Here is a 16885-nt window from a genome sequence, read left to right as displayed (position 1 = left end):
TACCTACCTGTGCCAACCAGAGAACCCGGATTCTAACAAAGCCTCTAAAGTAAACTTCCATTCCCGTAATGGAAAATCTGTTCATACCTCGCAGATCGAGCTGTCATTATGCCACTGTGCCACTCTCCAGTATATACATTACAGAGTGGCGGTAGTTATATTTATGGTTACCAGAAAATGAAAAAGTGACCTAGCAGTGAGTTACAAAAACGACTATTTGCAGGACATGATAATGAGCCACTAGGAAAAACGAATCTGAATATTTATAACAACTATTGTATTTCTTTCACTTTAGGCTTCATATATAGTACAATGCTACTAAAAGTAGCAAGGAAGCTCAAAAAATAAACTAGACTGCATATGTAAAGTTTAAGAATTACTACATGAACAACTACAAGACACATTTATGGTTGCATGATTATGTAAGCCAATAAATAAATACATAAATACAATAGATAAAAACAAAGAATTCACATTAAATCTGATTTCCACTCTGTAGTTCTACTCTATGCCACCTTCCACTGTACGCCACTCCACTGGACGCCACTCCACTATACGCTATTCCATAGCACACTATTCCACTGTGTGCCAATTCATTCGACAACACTCCACTGTATGCTATTCCACTGTATGCCACTCCACTCTACAACACTCCACTGTATGCTATTCCACTGTATGCCGCTCCACTCTACAACACTCCACTGTATGATATTCCACTGTATGCCGCTCCACTCTACAACACTCCACTGTATGCTACTCCACTGTATGCCACTCCACTCTACAACACTCCACTGTATGCTATTCCACTGTATGCCACTCCACTCTACAACACTCCACTGTATGCTATTCCACTGTATGCCACTGCCCTGTTCGCTGCTCCACTCTACGGCATTCCAGTGTTTGGAACTCCACTTACGCCACTTCATTCTTCGCTATTCCATTGGATGCCACTCCAATGTACACCACTCCACTGTATGCTATTTCACCCTACCCCACTCCAGTCTACACCACTCAACTGTATGCCTCTCCAATGTACACCACTCCACTGTATGCTATTTCACTCTACCCCACTCCAGTCTACACCACTCTACTGTATGCCACTCCGCTGTACACTACTCCTCTACACACTGATACACTCTACACCACTCCACTGTACAACACTTCACTCGGTGCCACTCCACTCTACGCTATTGAACTGTACAACACTCCACTTTATGCCAGTCCAGTCTACACTATTACACTGTACGCAACTCCACTGTATGCCTGTTTAGTGTAAGCCACTCCACTGTATGCTATCCCACGGACTCAACATAATCTCCTATGCAGATGACACTCAACTGATCCTCTTGCTCACTAAGAAGCCCTCAGTGCCAAAACTAACTTCTACAATGCAATGACCAATGTACTAAATGGATGAGAGACAACTGCCTCCAACTCAACTCCAACAAAACCATAGTGCTGATCTTTGGGAAGAACACCTATGCATGGGACTACAGCAGGTGGCCTGCAGAACTTGGACCCACACCGACCGTCCACGCACGCAATCTTGGCATCATGCAAGACAGTCAACTAACCATGAAATGACAAGTCAACGCAGTCACCTCCTCCTCCTTCTACTCACTTCGCATGCACCACAGAATCTTCAGATGAATTCCAACAAACACCAGAAAGACCGTCACCCAGGCTCCCATCACCAGCAGCCTCCACTATGGCAATGCCCTCTTTGCTGGCATCTCCACCCAGCTCCTCAGAAGACTCAAGACCATACAGAACACTGCAGCCAGACTCTTCCTGGACCTCCCCAAACAAAGCAACATCGCCCCCCCACCTGAAAGACCTCCACTGGTACCCCATCAAAAAAAGATGCCAGTTTAAGATCCTCACACACCCCTACAAAGCCCTACATAACCTAGGACCTGCCTACCTCAACTATTGACGGAACTAACACCAAACCGCCAGGCACGTGCGATCCGCCCCACTTGTCTTGCATATACTCCCTGCATCCGTCACAACTGCAGCTGCTCCTTCTCCCACATCGCTGCTAAGACCTGGAACAAACGTTGCCTACAGCTCCGTACAGTCCCCTCACTGGCAGACTTCTGAAAGAGACTCATGACCCAGCTCTTCGTTGATGGAGACACAGTGCACAGATACCCATAGCGGTGACAGTGTCTTGCTACACAAATGTGACTTGATTGATTTGAGCAAGATGGTTTCGATTTTTTTTTCTAAATGCACCTTTTTTCTAAATGCACCTTTTGTCCAAAATGTTTCAAAATGTTCTTGGGCCGTATCATAAAGACTAACACGGATATGCAATTAAACAATTTCCCATGACTGTTTTTGTTTTTATTTCAGCGCTCCTTGTAGAAGAGGTGGGTAGGTCACATGTGCACGTCCTGAATGTAAAAAATTGCATTTGTGCATCACCAGACCATTTACAGATATTGGGGCGGATTTACAAGCCCCTTGCGCCGCCATTGCGTCACTTTTTTTGGCGCAACGGCGGCGCAAACAATGCGGCCAATTTACAACATGACGCATCATCTAGGGAGATGCGTCACGTTGTAAAGCTCTGCGTTACATTATACCTGCGTCAAGTATAATGTATGCAGGGTGGGTGTTCCTACGCAAAAAGCCATGTAGAACTGATGCAGTGAAATTTTCAATTCACTTCGTCACTCTACGCCTTCTCTGCATCAAAATCCCTACGCCTGACTAGGCGTAAGGGATGACGCAGGGCCTTTTTAAATAAGACTCACCTATCTGGGGGGGGGGGGGAATGTTTCGTTGAAGGTTCGAATGTTGGTTATTGCTACTGTTCAAGCATATTGCCGGTTTGGTACACACTTCGAAGATCTCCATTGAGGGACTACCAGTTGCTGGACAGAGGTTCTGTAGGTTTGTCTGGGCAAGATTTGTAATTCTTATTCGTGATGGAAAAATTCACTGGAATTTTTCCCTCACGAATAAGAATTACAAATCTTGCCCAGACAAACCTACAGAACCTTTGCTTCAATTAGGGGGATAGGGGTCTCCCCCTGTCATCGGGCAAGAACCAGCACCAATATGACATACGCTTAATATCTGGCGAGTAAGGGATCTGGGACCTTTCTCCCCTTTTTCTTAAGAACAGTTGCTGGACAGAGACTGGGGGGATTCTTATGCAGAATTGCTTGTAAATTGGAACTGTTTTAATGTGTGTCGTGAACTGCAAAACCGCAAATAAAGAAATTAATTAAAAAAAAGACTCACCTATCTGTCGAGGCGCAGTCCTGGAGTTGCGTCACTTTCTTGAGCAACTCCAGCAATGCGTCACTTTTGGGTCAACTGATGCATCAGAATTTCTGACACATCTGTCAATCCTTGCACCATGGTGCGCCGTATTGTATGGTGGCGCAAGGGTTTCGTATGGAGGCGCAGGGAAACTGGCACATCTGCACAGATGCGTCAGTTCCTTGTAAATCTGCCCCCTGATTTCCTAATTAATTCAGACTTTCTCATTGCATTCATATTTCCCTGTAGTCCATTCAGCAGTTTTCTATAGGAATGTTGCTAATGGGCAGAGCTGTGTACCTGCGTTTACGGGTAGAAAGAATCGAGCGCACGTCTCAGGGCGAACGTGGCTGTGTTCTGTAAGTGTGTTATACATGTATTGTAAATTATATATATAGCGATTACCACCCCTGACGGAGCGTCGTCAACTCTCCACAAACCGGGCAGGACATACGTTTAACTAAAGACGTTTGTAAACTTTGTGTTTGTATTTCCATCTCCTCGCGCACCTCGGTGCCATGCGGGCACACATCGCCTCTCACTCTGCCACGCGCTCTCCCGCCTGGGCGTTGCCCGAGGTGACACGTATGTTGTGTGAAAGTAAGGACACGATGAATCACATGACCAGGGCGGGTGAGCAGACAGCGGGCGCCTGGGCGGTGTCTCTGGGGTGTGGGGCGGCGGGCGGGTGGGGGTCCTTTGTTCTGCCGAGTGCCCCTAGACATGCCGGGTATAGCCGATTACAGCCGCCATTCTTCCCAGTCCCTCAGATGTTTTTAATCAATACTGACCCTCCCCTCACAGGCGGTGGGGGGCACTGTGCCAGGGGAGAGGGGGAGGTGGTGAGGGCACTTCGCAGGTCGTTGCTAGGAGTGCAGCTGAGAGCTCATGCCCCCGGTTCACATTTGCATCTAAAGGGTGGGCAGGTCTGGGCTGGCTTGTAGGACCAGGATGTACTGGGTGGGAAGGGTGGTCCGTTTGTGGGGCGTTGCGGGGTTTCGCCCCGCCTTTCTCTTGGCAGATAAGCTAAACTCTTGGAGTAAAAAAACAAAAAAATCAAATAACTCCTAGGGCATCAGACCGGTTTGAGGTAGTGGCCCGTGGGCACTGGTACATGCCGGCTAACATCTGTACTTTTTTCAGTCTTATATGGCGGAAAATCAATCCGAATGTTTGGGGCGCTTTACAAGAGCCTCGATTGCATCACACAAGGCCGCATTCATTTTGAGGCTATAGTGAAATGCCCAGAATCACAGGATGTTGAGCTGGCGCCGAGATGTGAGCCTAGATCCCCAGTTGGAAGCTCTGGCAGTAACACCACGGCCCCCACCCCCCTCCTCCGTCCTCACAGGGCAGGGATGAGAGGGTTCAAGTCATGGCGAATGCAGAGTGGACACAAGGTGTCGTGATTTTTCGGTCTTAGTGGAGATGGGTGCTTAAATTGAGTTTTTGGTTATCCAAATCTGCCCTTGCTGCCTACCCCCGTCCAGCGGTGCCTTCTGGGGCTCTCTTCACAGCTCTACTCACGAGCTCCGTTGGATTTATTCTCTTATATGAATCATGAATTAAATGACATTGTTGTCATCTCCTCTTCTTTATCGTCCCCTTGGAGCGTCTGCGCTGCCCTAGCGTGCAGGCCAAGCGTGTGCCCGAGTTACACGGGACTTGGGAGGGTACTGACGGAATAAGATAGGGCTCTGGGGACATCTAGTGGCCAGTGTTGTGTGGCGCAGGAGAGACATAAGTAATGTCTGGGCCCGAGCGGCTGCTGGTGTCTGGTCCCGAGCGGCTGCCGGTGTCTGGGTCCCGAACGCGGCTGTCAGTGTCTGGGTCCCGAGCGGCAGTGTCTGGGCCCGGCAGTGTCTGGGCCCGAGCGGCTGCCAGTGTCTGGACCTGCACGAAAACTCCAATCTCCCGCTCAGGCGTTACTCTGGGCCCATCTTGCCACACAGGTCTACCAGGAGGTGGTAGCCAGGAGGTTCCAGTGTGTGTAATCACTCACCTCCGGAGTGGAGGGAGGCCGTTGTGTACCTGGGGCTGGGCGTGTCTGGAGCTCGCCACAGACGCATCCCAGAGGTGGTCTGTGCGCAGTGGGGGTTGGGGTGGGCGGGGCGAGACAGGTGTCAGCCTGGACTACAATGGGCACAGGCGATGAATACTCATTGAGGGGCTGAAGAGATTACGTCGGTGACTTCATACTGGGGCGAAAGGCTTCCTTTCTTCAAATCACCTCCCCCTCTCAGATATAACCCAGGGGCTCACCTCAGCCTTGATACTGCCTGAGAGGAGTCACTCACACTCACTGGGCCAGGACTGATAGCAGCATCGCACACGGGACGCTGAGCCACGAACAGGACTCTGCCCCAGGCCAGGCGGTGAACTCTACCCTACCAGGAGGACCCTGCCCTTCACGGATCGCCGTACCATTGACAGGGACCCTACTCCCCAAAGAGAAGTCTACCCTACACGGAGGAGAACCCTCCCTTACACAGGGCTCTGCCCCACAAACAGGTCTTGGAGGGGCCTGATCGGATCATTAACGCCTGGGACCGGTTCATGGAAGGGCTTCTATAAGGAGGGCACGAGTCTAAACTCGGGAACCGCTCCTTAAACCGGATACTGCACCAGAGGCTTGGCACAGCCGGATACTGCCCCGTAAACCGGATACTGCATCACAGAGTGGTCACAGCTCTACACCAAGGACATCCGGGCCTTCAAGAAGATGGAGGAACAGCACCAGGTAAGAAGACATGGGCAGCCAACCCACTCCGTCCGCATGTATGGATTGTGCGGCAGCGTGCAACATCTTGGCAGCCAACCCACTCCGTCATCATGTATGGATTGTGCGGCAGCGTGCAACATCTGGGCAGCCAACCCCCTCCGTCATCATGTATGGATTGTGCGGCAGCGTGCAACATCTGGGCAGCCAACCCAGTCCGTCGTCATGTATGGATTGTGCGGCAGCGTGCAACATCTGGGCAGCCAACCCACTCCGTCATCATGTATGGATTGTGCGGCAGCGTGCAACATTTTATGCGGTGTCCTTTGTTCTGTTTGGATGATACTACTGTCTCTTGATCGCTGCATGATGGGATACTCAATTTATGGGAATATGGTGTCACCGTGTGCCACATCCGAAGCACCGGTTACTGTGCATAGACCACGGACCACGTGGCCGGGTAAATCCCGGCCTGTTTCAGCCCAGTAGTAGTGTCCCGTTCCCGTGCCCACTTTGTATGCCACGGGCATGTGCCAGCCCCTCACAGTGACGCTGTGTGAACACTGGGCATGCATGCCTTGGACCGGCCCCTCCTTCTTCTGGAACTTTCCAGGATTTCACCATTTGCGCCTCGGGGTGTCGGCAGACGGCTGAGTGACACCTCCCCCACACCCCTCCCCCGGGACTCCTGGATTTCCCCCCTCCCCGCAGGGTAGCAGCTGAGCCACCCCCTGGTGATCAGAGCTGCCAGGCCTGTGTTTGTCTCCATTGATTTACAAAGGCAGGCTCATGCTGTGCGGGGGCCTGGCCGCTCCATGCTGTGTCCATACCTCTGCCCGGCCTTTCCGGTGTGAATGGCCTCTTCTTCTGTGTGCCGGGCCTGCGCAGTGCGTGCCACCTATTTCTTACTGCGTGATTGGCCCTTAACGTGGTGTGCACCGGGCCAGTTCCGACCTTTCTACCTGCTGGACCTCTCCATCAAGCCCGGATCAACCCCTGCCCGAAGGCTGCGCTAAGCTCTATTCAAGGCCTGCACTAGGCCCATCCATGGCGTGTGCTAGCCCAGATCTAACCTCTGCCCTAACCCTGCGCCATGGTACACGCAAGCCCCGATCTCACCTCAACATTAGACCCAAGCCGCGCAAGGCCCCTGGCGCACGTCAGCCCCTATCTAACCCCTGCATTAGTCACGTGCCGTGCGCTGCTCGAGGCTTCTGCCGTGCACCAGCCTCATCTAACCGCACTAGGCCTGCTCCGTGCTCCAATCCCAAGTCGCGTGCGATCTACCCCCTCGCCGCGTCCCAGGCTTTAGGCCGCGTGCTGTGCCGGGTCCAAGCCTTGCGCACGTGAGCTCTGGTAGCACCTCGCGCACAGCGTCTGATAGGTTGTTAGCTTTCCCATGGTTCAGACTGCATTCACTGGCTCGTGCTTCTTCTGAACCTGCACCACGTGCTCCCAGCCTGCTGGTCTGTGTCCAGCGCTTTTATGGCACCCGGGTGGCATCCTGTATGTGGGTATTTCTGTTTGTGTCACAGTCTTCTAAAGTTGGGGTGTATGCCCTAGTCTACAAGGTAGCATCACAGTGCATATGTGTGTAATCTTCCAGTACAAAGTCCTATGCCTAGACACACTTTAAAAGCGTTCACACATTAGGTGTTTGCTGTAGAATGCGTCAACATCCAATGTGCGAAAAGTAAGGAGAAACGTAAACATTGATCCTCCTTTGTGCAGGCCTCCAGGATTTTTTTTTTTTTTATGCATTGTCCAGTCTATCGATTTTAGTAGATCAGGCTTCAACATTACAAACTTTGAGTTGCTGACCAGGAACGTCCAAGTGCCACCCATGGAACACCTCCTTGACGCAAAGCAACACAAAGCGCTATTTGCACTACACAAGGGGCACTTTAACAGCACAAAAAGTAAATATCATGGGAGATCTCTGCATCACTTTCCTGCAGCCCAAAATCTTGTTTCTATCCTGAACAACGTACAACATTCCGAACCACAAATGTGCCCTGTAAGATGTGTTTTATTGTAATGTATCACCCTGTTCTGAGAAGCTGGCTCATGGCCTGGAAACTCATGCCTGCCTGTGTTTGTGTTGTGCCTCCCAGGGTTCAGCCTTGCCACTGACCGTGCCTGCCACCATGCGCGAAGAGCTGCTCGCCGGCGTCGAGTACATGGTGTCTCTGGCCAACCGAAGGAACTCACTGGACACCCAGAAACTGGAGCTCTTCAGGGAACAGCTGACTGCACTTTTGTGCCAGAAGTACATCGGACACTGGTATCCTGACAGACCTACCAAGGGGCAGGCGTACAGGTAACTTTCACCTACTACCCACTCATGGGGGCGGGGCCCACAGGAGATTTCTGCATTTCTTACATGTTCTATGTGGCCACCAAGTGCTCTGAGGCTACTCTTTGGTGGCAAGTTGTGACACTACTCTATAGAATAGTTATGAGACACAGTGCTGGTCCTCTGGAGAGGGAATACCCTACTTGTGGCCCTGAAGTGTTCCAAGTAAGCTGCCCAAAGTCTTACAGCACATAAGCACAAAATGATGCCCCTCAGCTTACTTAATGGCAAAGGCAGGAAACACCCTGCCTGGCAAAGGAGCGGCCGGAAAATGTAAATGCCTCTCACTTAGAACAGGAGCTCTATTGACAGAGCGAGATAAGTCCGACCCATTCTAGAATTGTTCATTCACCCATCTATACATTCATCCTTCCATCCTGTCCCCCCATTCTTACATGCTCTTTCACCTTTCGATCCTTTCACATTTTCATTCATCCTCTCACCATTCCATCTATTCGCGGATCATCCATCCATCCTTTTACCCATTCATCCACCATTCCATTCATTCAATGGTCATTGTTTCCACCCACCCATCCATCTTTTTATCTATTCATCCATACATCCACCATTCCATTCATTCAATGGTCATTGTTTCCACCCACCCATCCATCTTTTTATCTATTCATCCATACTTCCACCATTCCATCCATCCAATGGTCATTTCCGCCATCCATCCACCCATCCACTGTTTCAGATATAGTTTAATAGTTGCTTCCAGACATTCTTCCATACATTTGTTCATCCCTCCTTATCCCCTGCTGCCTTTTTTCATTTTTACCTTTCCTGACTTCTTTTCAGCTACCCTTTCACCCTTCCGTCTTTCTATGTTTCATTCCTTTTACATTTTCTTGCTTTCACCATTTATGTCTAGCTTTTCCCCGGTATCCTTTCCTGTTTTCAACTTCCAATCTGCTTTCATTGAATCAGCCTATTTTTAGGTCTCGCCTGAGACAGCGCTTTAGCGCTGCTCTTGCGAGAGCTTTTGTAAATGGGGGATCTGGAAGTGCAAACGAGTGCTTTCAGGCCTCCAAATACAGTGCATGTGCACCGGCCGAGCGCGCGCACAATTTGGAGGCCTGAAAGCACTCGTTTGCTTTTACTTTCGTGGGCCGCACGGCAGTAAAGATCGGCAGTAAAGACTGCAATCTCTTTGTTCCCAGCAACAGTGAGATGCAAATGAACAAACAGCGTGAGGCCAAAGGTCTTATTTTTTTAAAAACAAACCAGGTCACTGCTACAGTGAAAGGAACAACAAGCATTTACAATGCAATAGGTCTCGTATTTACGCGAGTTTGAGCTATTCACATTGCAAATAACAATGCCTTTTTTTGTGTTTTCGTTTTTCAAACATAAATAAAAGGCATCGTCATTTACAATGCCAATAGCTTAAACTCGCGTAAATGCGAGACCTATTGCATTGCAAATGCTTGTTTCTCAACTACCTTTCTGTCCCTTTCACTCGATGTGCCATACTTCCATTCTCAAGCTCCATAAATGAAATTGGCTGACATAGCAGCCATCGAGCCTCAGCAGCCATCGAGCCTCTCTTCTTAATCCTGACCCGCTATTAATGCGTTATTACGAGGTTTTGCCCGCAGAATCCGAAAATGAAGTGAATTAACTTTCTAGAGGGATGTTTTCGCAGGCCATGGGACCCAGTGACAGCTGCTATAGTTGGGGTTGACGGTGCCACAGCTGCCTGGTGCTGGCCCCCTCTGGTATTCATCAGAGACTCCGAGGTCGTCAGTGGGCCACAGAGTCACATGGCTGGCTAGTAGGTGCCGTGGGGCAGAATGGCACCCTCAGCATAGAGGCAGGACCCTGTGGAGGGTGGGGGTCAGCTGGAGAGGCAGAGGGCTCTGAGGTTGGATGCTTTTAGCTGCCTGGCTGAGTGGTTCTCTCTTCCCTCCTTCCCGCCAGGTGTATCCGGCTGAGCAAGGAGCAGCCCCCCGACGCCTCCCTCCTCCAGGCCTGCGTCCAGAGTGGCCTTGTGTTCACTCAGCTGACCCTGCCCAAAGTCATGACTCTTTGGATCGACCCCTACGAAGTCTGCTGCAGGTGAGACGTCACAGTTGTTTTTAATTGGGCACGGGATGCTGGGAGGGATTGCGCAGGGTGGGTACACGAGGCGCGCGACTCCTCAGTCCCCATCTTCAGGGGCGCGGCTCCAGTGGGGGTGTTTGGGGTGTTCATCCCCCTAAAAATGTATTCTGTAGTAAATAGTTGGGTGCAAGTTCTTTCAGCCGAGTAATGTGAAGAGTCGGTTGGATTTCAGCTGGGATTTTCACATGCCCTCTCTGCTGTCAAAAACACACTCGTCTCTGTTTTGAACATTAGTTTGACAAATTTTGCAATTTAAGTACCCCTAACAATCCGCACTCCTCTCTCTTTCCATTGCCCCTTAACCCCACCTCAGTTTCTGCTTCTCATATAATGTGGTAGTGTGGTTGTTGGGAAACCTGACGCTCCCCACTCCCCCCCAATCATACTGACCATGCTACACCACCCCCCCCACCTTCCTGCATCACACTGTGCACCGGTGACTCAGCTCAGACCCTTGCTCCTGAGAGTGACCAGGGCATCGTGTAAGAGCTCTAGAATTCAGGGTCAGACAAACCCCTGCTCTGCCACACTAGTTCTCAGCGCCCCAGCATGACCTCTGCTGTACCCCCTTCCTTGGCCTGCTGCCTGCAAACTGGACAATATCTAGAGTACAATGACGCAACGTAGCCCCTAACACACTTAACTCTCTCATTGTCCAGGTTGGGGGAGAATACGCGCCATTACACAGTGGCCAGCTTCGAGTGGAAGAAACCAGGCTTCAAGAAGACCCCAACCCAGGAGCTGGAAACCTCGGACTACTTCTCAGACACTTCTTCGGATGTACAGTCTACGAGCTCCTCTGATGATGAAGGCACTGGGACCACCCCACTCAGACCCTCAGGACCCGCTCCGCGTGCACAGGTACTCTCTACACACCGCTGTACTTTAAGATCTTTAAAGAAGGAAAAGCAAATACCCAGATAATGTCTCAGCTAAAATAGGTCTATGGGAGAAAAACCCTGAAAAAAACCCTTTCAGAAGCAGAATTCTTGTAAAGAGATTTGCTGGAAAACTTCTCATACAAAAACTTTACAGGCAAAACCTTTTCCAAAAGCAAACTTGGGAAACTCGCCAATTCACAAACTGCAAAGCAAGAAGTTTGACAACTTTACTGAGTTTTGTGTGGCAAAGTTTGACATTTTGTTCCCACCTACCCATCATTACTCAAATAGAAGCGCCTGGTTCCGTCTCTCCAAAATCCAAAAATAAATACGTCCCCAAGTACCCCCTTAATGAGCCTAGGAAAATATTTATAGACCTTTCTAGTCTGTTTTATAGAGACGACTATAAAGCTTAATATTTCTCTATCCAATAATTTCTTTCAAATTTGCACCGAGGTCTTTGGAATATCATTGTCTGTTTCTGCTAATGAAACTGGCAGATGCTGGGTTGGGGCGCTGCTGGCCACTGCCCCGGATGATTCTCACTCTGTTCATTCTCTGTCTCTCCAGGTTCCCCGATCAGTTTACCGTGCTACGCCTCTCTGGGTGCCTGACTGGAGGATGGCGCAGGCCTACTTAACCGTGTTCCATACTGGCGGATACTTTTACCCGGACATCGAGCACCCGATGAGTTACTCCCCTGTCAGCATTCAGGCTTCCTCAGGGCAAGACCACCCGAACAAGGTGTCTCCATTCTGATCTCCTCTCGACCTCAAATACTCAACAGTTCTCAGCTTCAGCAGCACAAAAGGTACCAAAACAGACGATCAAGCAAAGACCCTCGCTGTGGGGTCACAGTCCTCTTGTTAGGGTAGAGGAAAATACTTTCTATGGCAGTACCTTTCTTTTCCCTTAGTCCCCAGACAGCATGTATCAGGATACAGGAGCCCAGCAAGCAGGACACAGGAGCCCAGCAAGCAGGACACAGTAGCCCAGCAAGCAGGACTCAGGAGCCCAGCAAGCGGGACACAGGAGTCCAGCAAGCTGGACTCGGGAGCCCAGCAAGTGGGACACAGGAGCCCAGCAAGCAGGACACAGGAGCCCACCAAGCAGGACTCAGGAGCCCAGCAAGCAGGTCTCAGGAGCCCAGTAAGCTGGACTCAGGAGCCCAGCAAGCGGGACACAGGAGCCCAGCAAGCGGGACACAGGATCCCAGCAAGCAGGACTCAGGAGCTCAGCAAGCAGGACTCAGGAGCCCAGCAAGCGAGACTCGGGAGCCCAGCAAGCAGGACACAGGAGCCCAGCAAGAAGGACTCAGGAGCCCAGCAAGAAGGACTCAGGAGCCCAGCAAGCAGGACTCAGGAGCCTAGCAAGCGGGACACAGGAGCCCACCAAGAAGGACTCAGGAGCCCAGCAAGCAGGACTCAGGAGCCTAGCAAGCGGGACACAGGAGCCCAGCAAGCGGGACACAGGAGCCCAGCAAGCGGGACACAGGAGTCCAGCAAGCGAGACTTGGGAGCCCAGCAAGCAGGATACAGTAGCCCAGCAAGCAGGACTCAGGAGCTCAGCAAGCAGGACACAGTAGCCCAGCAAGCAGGACTCGGGAGCCTAGCAAGCGGGACACAGGAGCCCAGCAAGCTTCAACACACAAAAAGCCATAACCACTTCTGGAGCAGCTCACATTTTCACCAATCACGTGCAATCACATTGGAGTTGTGCTAGTGTAACACTGGAACGAGGATGATGATCGGCCGACAGGCACATGTTATACAAAAACTTCAGTTACTAAATAGCTCTGGGCAGGTCCCAGATCCTTCTCTGTGCCTTCTTTTAGTAACAAGAGAACCACCAAGAAACAGCAAATGTGCACACTGACAGCCATTGTTAACATTTTTTCCTATAAGCAGGGAAGGAGGGACACCACAGGAAGTGTTCCTCCGCTACAGGAAGTGTTCCGCCAGCTGTGCCTTTTGTACATACCCAGCTCTGCCCATTGCTTTTCATCCAAATTCTCATTTTCCTACATAGCTGGCTTCCACCTCTTCCCATTCCTCTGTCTTCTCCAATCTCTGCTCACCAAATTTCTTAGGTGCCTGCATATCATTATCAACCTGTTTCTGGTCGTCCACCTCACCTACTCTCAGTCAACCATGTCCGCTTCTTCCTGTCGTTCCTACTCACTCATATCTTACTTATTCTGTTCATTATCGCCAAAGCCCTCCTGTTCCTCCTCAGTGAAGCCGGTTTACTCTCACATCCCATCTTCTTCCTTGTTGCCTACCTCTTCCTGTGCCTACTCAGCGAAGCCGGTTTACTCTTGCATCCCATCTTCTTCCTGGTCGCCCACCTCTTCGTGTTCCTAGTCCCTGCGGTCCTCATGTTCCTAGTCACCATGCATCTCCTGTTCCTACCGACCCTTCTCCTTTTCATGCTCATTTAACATTTCCAAGTCATACTAATGAGACTTTATAAATCCGAATCACCTGCCATCTGCCTTTTGCTACTCGAGACCCTCCTTGCTTCTCACCCATTCATTTTTCCAGTTAACACAGCTTTTTCAGTTACCTCTCTTCCACCATCCCATGTTGCCCTCCCAAAAAGCTGTGGACATGTTGGTGGGCACACACTTTCCTGCTTTGCTAGGCCGGGTTGTTTTCTGTTGGACCTCTTGGAACAGTGTGTATTTACTGGAGCGTTACACCTGGTATCCAGGCTTATCGGTACACAGCGTACCACCATTTTAATGAGGGCTGGTTCATAGGGCTAGACTAGAGCACTCTAGGAAAGTGGACGCAACTTTGTGAACATATTTATTCTTTATGACTACTGGTGCACGTTTTTAGTGCAGAAAACATAAACGTCTTTGAAAAATGGGTATAAACAGGGTAATAGAAACAAAGGGGGCAAAGCTAAATTAAAGGAAAGGATGCCTTTAACTTGTACAGATCATGTTCAGATATGTTTGAATGTTCAAATACATTGTATAGCGTGACTGCCCTTCGCTGGACGTGGGGCTAGCCTTTAACATGTGGATTTGTGCTCGCTTTTTGAAGCTAAAATGGCCAACTTATGCCCATGGTGTGTGATGAAATCATTTACTGTGTACCTTTAACTGTTGGACTGCCCAGTGCACACCAGTCTTTTCTGCTATTTATGTGCAATGTACATTTACAATAGTGAGGTTACCCTACCGCATTTGTGTATATTACTGTTGTACATAGAAGCGTCTCTGTATATACAGCTCTGGTGCTAAGCGTGTAAATACAACACAATTTTATTACTGCCAACCAGGAAATGTCCAAATAAACCTTATTTTTTATTCATAATCCCTGTCTTGCTTACTTTCATCATAAACCATGACATTTACTACACCCTGATGTCTAGGTGCTGGCATGCCAAATGGGTGGATGTATAGAACAAACTGAGTACGGGCAGAAAAGTACCTTCTTGAGCAAGATACAGCGCTATGGATAGCCAACATTTTACCCAAGCATTTTAAATGCAATAAGTCTCGCATTTGTTGGAGTTGGAGTTATTGGCATTACAAAGGCCAATGTTTTTTTACCTAGCCATGTTACAGGGTGCAGTACCATAAGTGGCCAAAAGAGGTCCTTAGGACCTCTTATGGCCACATGGTTTTACACCCTGCATCATGGCTAGGCGTAGGATTAGGCGTAGTGGTGAGAACTGTCGACTAATGAGCTGGGGAACCAGGTCCGAGTCTGCTGTTAGGCTCAACATCCTGTGATGCTGATTGTTTAATTTCCCTGAGCCCATGGCTTGGTGCGATTCATAAATAAGCGTGTTGTGAAGTAACAAAAACAGGAGCAAAACAGCAGTGGCCTCTGAGGGGTGGTGGGGTCTGCCAGCAGTGTTGTGGTAGGGATGAGGGGGAGGCACAGGGAGATAAAGGGACGGCAAGCAAATGTTGCACAGAAGTTTCACTGCACAAGTAAACAGAACAGTTAAGGAAAAAAGAGGCAGGCCAATTAAAAAACGAGTTCTCTCTAAGTATAAATAACCTGAACAGTAAGAACACATGTCAGATGAGCAGTCCTCATGGGAGAATACAAAATTCCAAAAGAAGGGACTACTAGTATTCACTAATGAAAAGACAGCATTTCTAAAGGACAGCAACAGGAACCAATAAAAAAGATGGGCGTTATTTCAAGCCCATATCCTAGATACAGCATGTTTCAAGTAGACAGCGCAAGCGTTGCCTAGACGAGACCTAAAAACGGCCTAGAGCATGGACGAATTTGCATTGCACCATGTTTGCAAACTTCCCTAATTTCACTTACTATGCAGAAGAAATATTCCTCGTTAAATGGTCTTTGCAAGACAGTTGCTTGCAAATCTTTTTATTTCTGAGCTAAATCTCTCCATAAGCGTGGGTTTTAATAGTTACTTTGCTACAAAGCTACTTGACCAGAAGTTTTCTCCAGCTAGATTTTATTGTTTAACTTTGCCATGGTAACAAATATAAATAAAAATACTTTTCGAATGAAGGTCTCAAAAAACGGACACTATAAAAAAAAGAGAGTTCCAATGTTTAGAGCCATGTAAAATGATCAGCAATCTCTGTGACATTTTCTTATTTGCATTGAAGCCAGAGACGCGCTGCAGTGACCTAGATGATAATATGGCAGGAATTCTTGAGCTAGGGGATCTGTATCATGATGGGATGTTTTTAAGGTTAGAACAGCTCAGCTATTGTTCACGTATTATAGGCTCCGACATGGGGGCAAATTTATGAGAGGCTTGCATCATATTTGCACCACGCAACGTGGTATATGTGTGATGCAAAACTCTAAATCAGACTTTTGAAGTCACGCAAAGCCACTTTGCGTGGCTCTGAGTGGCTAAAAATCTGGATTCACGCAGAGCAAATCACTATGTTTTGCATTACTCCGCCCTGCAAAGGCGTTCCCTGGTTGTTGCGTGGGTGTTCCCACGCAACCCCCATGGTTTTTGACGCATTCACAGATTTACCAGTACTGGTAATCCTGGGAATGCACCAAAAAATTACACCTTCAAAGGGGACGTGTAATGAGGAGAAATATCTCTACTTCTCGTTTCTTCCACTTTCTATGTGTGCGGCATTCTTTAGCACACATAGAAAGAGAAATATGCCTCTGAGGATTGTTTTTGTGCCGGACGGTGCCCCTTCCTGCACAAAAACAATCCTGCATGCAACACACCCCTTGCACTATGGTGCAAGGGTGCCTGCATTGGCGCTAAGCTGCCAAAGGGCGCCAGTGCAGGGGAAAGGACAGGAATGCACCGTATTGCCTTAAATACAACACACTCGTGTCATTTTCCTGTCTTGTAGTGCAGCACAGCATGATGACTTGCTGTTCTGCACTGCATCACTTAATGATAAATGAGCCCTATGGTATATACTCTCTACTTACGGATTTCCATGACTTACCCCTGTTGGTGGCGGCTGTAAAGTAAATGTATGTGTCTTGTAAAGCGCACTGCTGCCCTGAGGCGTCCTGGTGCTGTAGACCGCTGGGGAACCCGTCCTGGCTATCCCTGTGAGATGGT

The 16885-nt window shown here is 49.2% G+C and overlaps 1 protein-coding gene across 3 annotated transcripts; it reads left to right on the top strand.

Annotated features, from left to right (window-relative positions):
- Positions 1-5454: 5454 nt before the first annotated feature.
- LOC146808940 (maternal B9.15 protein-like) lies at positions 5455-14659 on the top strand. Of its 3 annotated transcripts, none has more exons than XM_085614257.1 (5): positions 5455-6016; positions 8110-8315; positions 10272-10409; positions 11114-11315; positions 11906-14659. In XM_085614257.1, exons 1-5 carry the CDS (start codon positions 5999-6001, stop codon positions 12092-12094), a joined length of 753 nt encoding a protein of 250 aa, XP_085470383.1. In that variant the 5' UTR covers positions 5455-5998; the 3' UTR covers positions 12095-14659. The 3 variants fall into 3 exon arrangements, with proteins under 3 accessions (XP_085470383.1, XP_085470385.1, XP_085470384.1); XM_085614258.1 differs by lacking the exon at positions 5455-6016 and adding an exon at positions 6680-7091; XM_085614259.1 differs by lacking the exon at positions 10272-10409 and having other exon boundaries at positions 11906-12389.
- The last annotated feature ends 2226 nt before the right edge of the window (positions 14660-16885 follow it).

The sequence above is a fragment of the Triturus cristatus genome, chromosome 7, assembly GCF_964204655.1.
Source record: "Triturus cristatus chromosome 7, aTriCri1.1, whole genome shotgun sequence".
In the NCBI taxonomy this organism is placed as follows: domain Eukaryota; kingdom Metazoa; phylum Chordata; class Amphibia; order Caudata; family Salamandridae; genus Triturus; species Triturus cristatus.
The sequence above is the reverse complement of the archived record's forward strand: the minus strand, read 5'-3'. Positions and strand labels throughout refer to the sequence as shown.